At 39.5% G+C, this 8,104-nt stretch overlaps 1 protein-coding gene across 1 annotated transcript in view; it reads right to left on the reverse strand.

Annotated features, from left to right (window-relative positions):
* Positions 1–5,587, reverse strand: part of LOC108545271 (glucose dehydrogenase [FAD, quinone]) — a 13,670-nt gene extending 8,083 nt beyond the window's left edge. Inside the window, exons 1-4 of the mRNA XM_017896799.1 lie at positions 5,010–5,587; positions 4,265–4,620; positions 3,799–4,173; positions 3,346–3,719 (exon numbers count right to left, since the gene is read on the reverse strand). Coding sequence (XP_017752288.1) covers positions 3,346–3,719; positions 3,799–4,173; positions 4,265–4,620; positions 5,010–5,587 — 1,683 coding nt within the window. The remainder of the gene's footprint in view (positions 1–3,345; positions 3,720–3,798; positions 4,174–4,264; positions 4,621–5,009) is intronic.
* Between the last annotated feature and the right edge of the window lie 2,517 nt (positions 5,588–8,104).

Genomic DNA, 8,104 nt, shown 5'->3' on the forward strand with positions numbered 1-8,104 from the left:
GATGGTCGCCGTTACGAAATCATAGACGCCATAAAACAAAAATTAATAACTAACAATTTAGATATAATTTTATTACGAAAATTATATAAGAATGTAGCTTGAAGTTCCAGCTTTGCAATGAAATTATAAAAGTTCACAAATTGTTTACGAAAATTGAGTAATTAATAATTTTTCACTGCCGGAGCCATTCTATCCTTTACTATCCCCTCTCTGTCCTTGTCTGTCACGTGACCAGCTCTTCGACGACCTCCTTGCCTATTCTATATTCCTATCACTTTCTTCATTTTTGAGCCCAAATCATAGATGGCGCTGATCGCAGGCGGTAAAATTTGTATTTATTGGGCAGTAGAAAATTAATAAATTTCCAAGTTTTTGTAATTAATTCGTGAACATTTATAGCTGCGCAGCAAAGTTGGAATTATAGGCAACATTCTTATACAATGTTTAATTTAATAATTAGTTACTAGTAAACAAGATTGCTATAAAAGCTGTTTTTCTTGTATAATATTCTTATTAAGTAATAAATATATACTGGCCTAAGAAAGGGTAAAAAAAAATTTTTTTAAGAAAATTTATTTACAATGTTTTCATAGACGAAAAATGAATATAAAATAAAAAATAGATTGAAGAAAAAATACTAACTTATGAACCGGAATCGAACTCCGGTACTCGAGTATACAAATTCTCCACTATCACCGTTAATCTACAACTCCGACGAGAACCTATTGAAAATATATCTTTAATTATCGAAGTAATAAAACTTTAATCGTAAATATCTCAAAAGCTATTTAGTAGTTGTCGCTATTATGATATATTTTCTTAAACTGCATGACGATATTTACAAACCTGCAAGGTTTCAACTAAAGCGGTGACTCGAAAAACTTGCACTCTCCTTGTAAGTAAAGAAAGGAACGCAGATAAGGGAAGGTACGTAAGGAAGGTAAGTAAGGTAAGTATAAGGTAAGTATGAGGCAAGTAAAATTATTAAAATGTACTGCAAAGCAGAAGAAGAATTGTCCAGGGAATTCTTGGACATGACGTAATTCCTTGGATGTGGTCGGCGAACAACCTCCTATCATGTTATGTTACCCTAATACAAAGTTGCAAAATCGGCCGAAAATTTTACGGCAAGGCCGCAAAAGTATTGTCCAAAGAATTCTTGGAAATGACGTCATTTCTTGGAATCGTTCGGCGAGAATGTTTTGGCCGATTTTACGATTTTGTATCAGGAGAACATAATGTGACAGGAAGTTCCTCGCCGAGACAGTTCCAAGAATTGAAGTCAATTCCAAGAATTCTCGATGAATACTTTTGCTGCCCCGAGAAAAGGTTTCTGGCCAATTTCGTGATTTTGTATCAGGAGAACATAATATGACAGGAGTTCGCTCGCCGAGGCAGTTCCAAGAAATGAAGTCAATTCCAAGAATTCTCGATCAATACTTTTGCTGCCCCGAGAAAAGGGTTCTGGCCAATTTCGTGATTTTGTATCAGGAGAATATAATATAACAGGAGGTCGCTCGCCGAGGCAGTTCCAAGAAATGACGTCATTTCCAAGAATTCTCGGTCAATACTTTTGCAGCCTACACGGACAATACTTTTCCCGCTTTTGGACAATACTTTTCCCGCCTCGATGGACAATACTTTTACGTTTTTGGTCAATACTTTTGCCGCCTCGGTGGACAATACTTTTCCCGCTTTTGGACAATACTTTTACCGTTTTTGGTCAATACTTTTGCCGCCTCTGTGGACAATACTTTTGCCGTTTTGGGTCAATACTTTTCCTGCCTCGGTGGACAACACTTTTGCCGTTTTTGGTCAGTACCTTTGCCGCCTCTGTGGACAATATTTTTGCATCCTCGAAGAAAAATTTTTGGCCGATTTCACGACTTTGTATCGGGAGAACATAATATGATAGGAGGTCGCTCGTCGAGACAGTTCCGAGAAATGGCGTCATTTCCAAGAATTTCATTAGCAATACTTGTGCGGCTCGGCCGTAAAATTTAGACTGATTTTACGATTTTGTATCAGGATAACAGAACATGACAGGAGGTCTTACTTACTTTACTTACCTTACTTTCCCTAATTCACCATAATTTACATATTACTACAGAACATACTGATCATTAAAATCTTTTAAACTTATTATCAACTCATATATAAACTATCATTAACTTATAACTAACTAATGACTACCTTATTATCAATTTATGGCTACTTTATGATTAATTTATGACAAACGAACGGCACGTATGTTTGTTAAATTAATTAATTATGAACAAAACTAGAAGTAAAATACCAATAGATACGAAAATAAAATACGAAATTGAATCACGGGAACTGTGTTTTTTCGTAGTCCGATTGCGCCGATCTGCAAATCTCTCTTGCAAACTTTGAAAATTCATACCAGATCTATCCCTCGACTTTTTTAAACGTTTTATACATTAAAAAATTCGCCGAAAACAGCTCTAAAGAATGAGCTAAAGAAACCCGGGTTTTCTGATCGGGCCCACTCTTGCCGATTTCTCAGACTGCACGATGGATACATCGGAGCGGCCGATTTTGGCCAAATTTTGAAATGCGAATTTTTTTATTTCTTTACGTTCTTTAAGCACTAAGCAACTTGTGTGCAAAAAATCTAAAAAATCGGATCATGGGAACTGTGTTTTTTAGTAGTCCGATTGCACCGATCTGTGAATTGCTCTTGCGGACTTTGAAAATTCGTGCCGGATCTATCCCTCGATTTTTTTAAACGTTTTATACATTAAAAAATTCGTCGAAAACAGCTCTAAAGAATGAGCTAAAGAAATCCGGGTTTTCTGATCGGTCCGATTTTTGCCGATTTCTTAGACTGCACGATGGATACATCGGTGCGGCCGATTTTGGCAAAATTTTGAAATGCGAATTTTTTTGCTTCATTATGTTCTTTAGACGCCAGGCAAATCGTGTGCAAAAAATCTAAAAAATCGGATCACGGGAACTGTGTTTTTTAGCCATCCGATTGCGCCAATAACAAACGTTACATATTAATCATATATTAACCACAAGGGTGTAAGTAATTTGATTATTTTCTCTTTCACGTCTATTTATCGAGAGGTAGAAGCACGTAATTCGATTTGGAAAACCATTCTACTCTATCCTTTTTAAAATCCGCGTTGGAGAGTGTAACAATAGCGGACATAGTAGTAAATGTAGGGGTAGGAGAAAGATAGTAGTTACGATATTCGTAGCTAGGTTGGAAGTATCGTAGCGGGTACTAAATACCTACGTTGTGAAAAATTGTAATTACTCAAACAGAAAATAAATACCTGGCGAGATGAAGATAAACGTTATACCGAAAGTAATAACCTTTTTAATGCCTCGAACCATAGTCTTGATGTCATCTTCGTGATCGTAGTAATTTGTCTCGAAAATGGGCACGTCAAACGGATCAGAAGTTTTCAAGGTAATTCTTCCACTACTTTTTGGATGTAAGAGAACCGGGACAATGGTGAAGGCATCGAAACCTTCGTAACCGGTGAAAACTTCTTTGTAAAATTCATCCGTCAAACCGAGGAGCCCTCTGTAACTGCCCGATATATCCCCCGTTAGAGCACTTACACCTAAAACCAGTTCGATATCGGGAACGTTCGTTTCTTTCGTTCCGTTTGATATCGAGTCTAGATAAGATTTCAAGTAATCGGGATTCACCGAGATGGACGTTACGTTTGGTGGAAAGGAGGCTGAAAAATGAAAATATTTCCTATCTTCACCGTGCTCTATTAATCGCGGTTCCGCGTAATTCGAGAAAATTTACGTTACCTCGTTTATCGTTGTGTCTTTTTAAACGATTGTTGTCGCGAAAGTTATTATCGTTAACTTGCAACTTTTTTATCCGCTCATTTGGATGATCTTGCTTCGTGTCGATGAACGCCATACATTCGGCTCCACCGGGTACCGTTAACGGGCCAGTTCCTTTGACAAAGTAATTCACGGTATTGGCTAGATTGGAAACAAGTCGAGGTTCGACGATGGTTACGCTCTCGTTTACGAGAAAAGTCAATGCCGACATGCTGACGTGATCCTGTAGATTATATCCGACCGGTAGATCCTCGATCACGTTGATATTCAATGACTCGAGATGATTTTTCGGTCCTATCCCGGAGAGCATCAGTAGCTGCGGCGAGGTCAGGGTACCTGAATAAACGCGAGCGTATAAAGTAAGAAATACCACCGAAATGTTTTCGCAAGAACTTGGTGGGAATGCCTTAAGGCTTTTCTGGGTCACCTGCTGACAGTATTATCTCTTTCTTCGCAAAGACGGCCCGTTTTCTCCCGTTTTTAACGAATTCGACTCCCACGGCTGTTCTTGTCTTTGGATCAACGATGATCCTCGCCACTTTCGATAATTTGGACAGATGCAAATTTTCTCTGCCACGAACAGGCATCAAAAATGCCTTGTTGGCACTGACCCTGTGACCATTCCGTAAATGAACCTGGACCGTTGAAAAACCAATGTGCTTGTCGGTGTTATAATCGATTGCATCATATCCCAGTTCTTCGCCAGCTCGGAGAAAACATTCTCTTAGGGGGGAGACGTATGGAGAGGACGTAACGTCGAGATATCCTCCGTGGCCATGAAATCTGATCAGAAAATCCGTGTCAAAGTGTAAAAGCGAAATGCCGTAATCGAATCTAACAGACGCGAGTATCCAATTTGAAACGTTGTGCATCGTGTCTAAACTTCGCTGTCGAAGATTCGTTGAGCAAACATCGGCGCGCTACACACTCCGCGTAGTCGCTCTCTAGTTCTAGCGAGTTCATTCGTGTATTTTCATTTAGCACATTTAGGACGCTTTACTATCGTTATCTTTACCCTTAACGTCTCTCTCGCACCGATAATATCCTATTTTACTCGTACGGTTTGATCGTCGGTTTTAACCTTGTATCAATCACGCGAGAACTCGTGTAAACGAATACGAGAATTTCGTAAAGGTACGATGCATTTTTGATATTTTAACTGAAAACGATACCTGCTATCTTGATCCAGCAGCTTGCAATTTTCCGACTTGAGAAAATACGGTAGCACGTCGCGATAACTCCACCCTGGATTGCCCTGCGCAACCCAGGCATCATAATCGGCCGGTGATCCTCTGGAATATATCATGAAATTCACTACCGAGCTACCCCCGACTGCTTTGCCGCTTGGCAAATTGCAACGACCGTCGTTCATCGATAAACAGTAACCACCGGTTCCGTTGGCATTTTCAGGCCTCGGCTCGCTTTTGTACACTTTAACGTAATCCGTGATGTGCAAAATCGGGGCTAATAGCGGGATGTCTGTGAGGAAAATCTCGTCTTTGCCCTCTTCCAGTACCAACACGTTCCAATTTGGATTTTCCGTTAGCCGATTTGTCAGTACAGAGCCGGAGGAACCAGCTCCGATCACGATAAAGTCGTACTCTTTGGATACGAAGGTCTCATCGGGAATAGCGACGTCGTGTGCTGTTGCAATTCCGGAAATGAATTGATATACCGTCTCCACGATCGAAGGAGGAAGAATACAGTTCACGTACGATAGAAACACGACGACTACTAACGCTCTTAACATAGTGCAAATTTGGTTAATTTATAGGACGGTGAAAGAGCGTGGACGCGAGAATGGTAACAATTCAAGGAGGATCACTCGATACACCGTGTCACTTGTCACAAAACTGCTAGTTACAAATGTTTAAATCGTAACGTTACTTCGATTTAGGACTGGATAGTCAAAAACTATTCACCGATTCCGACAGAAATTACGCGGAATCTCGACAAAGCTGCTAGCAATGTTGCATCGCCACCGACTCCCGCGATCTTTATGCCTCGGTACTTCGAAATGAAATTTGCACGACACGATTGGCGTCCGGCACGAGAGACACCTGGAATTCGTGATAGCTCTTGTGTATCGTATGGTCAAGGAATAATGACGCGGTCGAACGAAACGTGCGTACGAGACGAATATCAACAATCTACTCGGCCGATAGATGATTCTTCAAGGGAATCGATGATTAAAGCTAATACTGCGAATCATTGAAACGATTAGTCGCAAGGATACCTCTGCTTTCGTTTCGTTTACCGATCACCTTCACACGTCGGGTTCAAAGTTGTACGAAAATGTTAACGCAATTATTCGAGAAAATAGCCTACGTGGAAAGACGGCTGATTAGTTAGGATAGTGACTCGAAAGTATTTTTAAACGCTCGAAATGCAAATGTGATTTTAATTTCATATCGAATATTTTATTCGTTCTATTCCTTCTATTTAATTTTTTGCTTCCTTTTTTCGATGTATTTGGATTTATTTATAGTCGAATGTTACATAAAGTTCCAAGGTCAGGATATTAAATACCTGTTCAAAAGTAGGGCGTCGTCTCGAGGATGACGTCATCAAAGGTAATCTACATGAGTAATTGCAAAGTATACATCGATGCAGTTGCAAAGAATGCAGCAAACGATTCTCTTAAAGAGACACACACGTGTATGTCGTACTCGCGAGTAAACGCAACTAAAAATTAAGGAAATTAAAACGATAATGATACTCTCGAAGAGTAAAGATCAATTACTGGATGAAGAAGTTTGTGTAAAATAAAAAGCGCAGAATCCTTTCATATGTATGTAGCATTTGAAATTCAAATGGTTAGAAAGTTAAATCGAGATCGGTTGATGAATGAAAATTTACGTAAAATATAATATTCAAACTCTTTTATGGTTGCATCGACTATAAAACTGTTTCACTTTTTGCATTCATGTATATTGCATGTACTTTTAATATTTACAGACATAGTTTATGTCGATCCTTGCATTTCCTGATATTGGTCTCAAGGTTTTTCTTCGTTTTATCCGCTGAATCTTCATAGAGAAAGGAAAAGAAGAAATAATAAAACAAAATTGCGTAAAAATAATTTCTTTATTTTCAGACAACGATATTGCAGGAATCCTTTTATACGACACGGACATGCAAACGATACGAATACGATCAAAACCGGCATTTAAAAGAGCGATCGATTTTATAATCGAATAATCGTGTCGTAAAAAATTGAATTATTAACAACTACAGATGAACAAATATTTTTAAACGCATACGTTTCTCGTCGACGGTTATTTTTTACAGTTGGTTAAAAATTACGCAGACACTTGTAAGATGGATAATCTCGAAATTTAATTATACCATAAACGAATTCTATAGCAAGTTTCGATAAATAAAAGTAGCATTTAAACGTTGCCATTGCATTTGACGCGCGTGAGATTTTAAGTGGCTCTATCTGGCGTGCTTAAAAGGAATTACGATCGACCGAATGTCGAAAGCGCGGCAAAAATGGCGAACGTGGGACGCATTTGTTTACGGGACTAAATCGCGAGGAAAACTATTATTCCTACATACCGAAATACGACGTCGAGTTATCGCAGTGTTCCTCTTTCACTGATTCCTGATAAATATAAAAGTCGAGAGTTAAACGTGATCGATGATTTCGTCGACGTAGAGTAAACGAGATTAACAACGATACGACCGTATAATTTCGGCGTTTAAAGCGCGTTCGGAAGCAATCTCGAAAACTGGACACAGGTATATATCGTCTGTGGAATATGGAAGACACGATAGCTTGCACATGTTTCGATGATGGTTGGAGAAAAACGAAGGGAGCGAAGAAGGAAGCAATTGGATAGGTGGATGGCTGGTTTGGGAATTTGGAGGATAACTGGTTGGACTATAGGCTGGCTAGGCGGTGGGCAATTTTCAAAGTGTTCCAGAAAGAAAAAGTCTTTTCCCGAAGGATGACCGAGTGAGCGAAGAAGAATCGGGAGTGAAGTAAAGTGGAAAGCCTTTTAACGGGGAATGCTGGTATGCGGGGTCACGGGGTAGATACGATCGAGCTTCCTTCCAGTGGCTGGCTGGTGGGGTGTTTTTCACGGGGCGTGGAAATAAGGGACGAGAATCGGTTGCTACGTAGCGATGTCTTGGAGACGCATCGGAACGTTCCGAATTCTCGTTAGACACTCTGTGTAACTCGGGTAATCTACTCGAGGTAATCGAGGTAACGTAGGTGCTTTGGATAATGGAATTTAATCGCGCTGATTAGATTATCATC

This window comes from Eufriesea mexicana, unplaced genomic scaffold (genome assembly GCF_001483705.2).
Source record: "Eufriesea mexicana isolate 0111107269 unplaced genomic scaffold, ASM148370v2 scaffold385, whole genome shotgun sequence".
NCBI classification, from domain to species: Eukaryota; Metazoa; Arthropoda; class Insecta; order Hymenoptera; family Apidae; genus Eufriesea; species Eufriesea mexicana.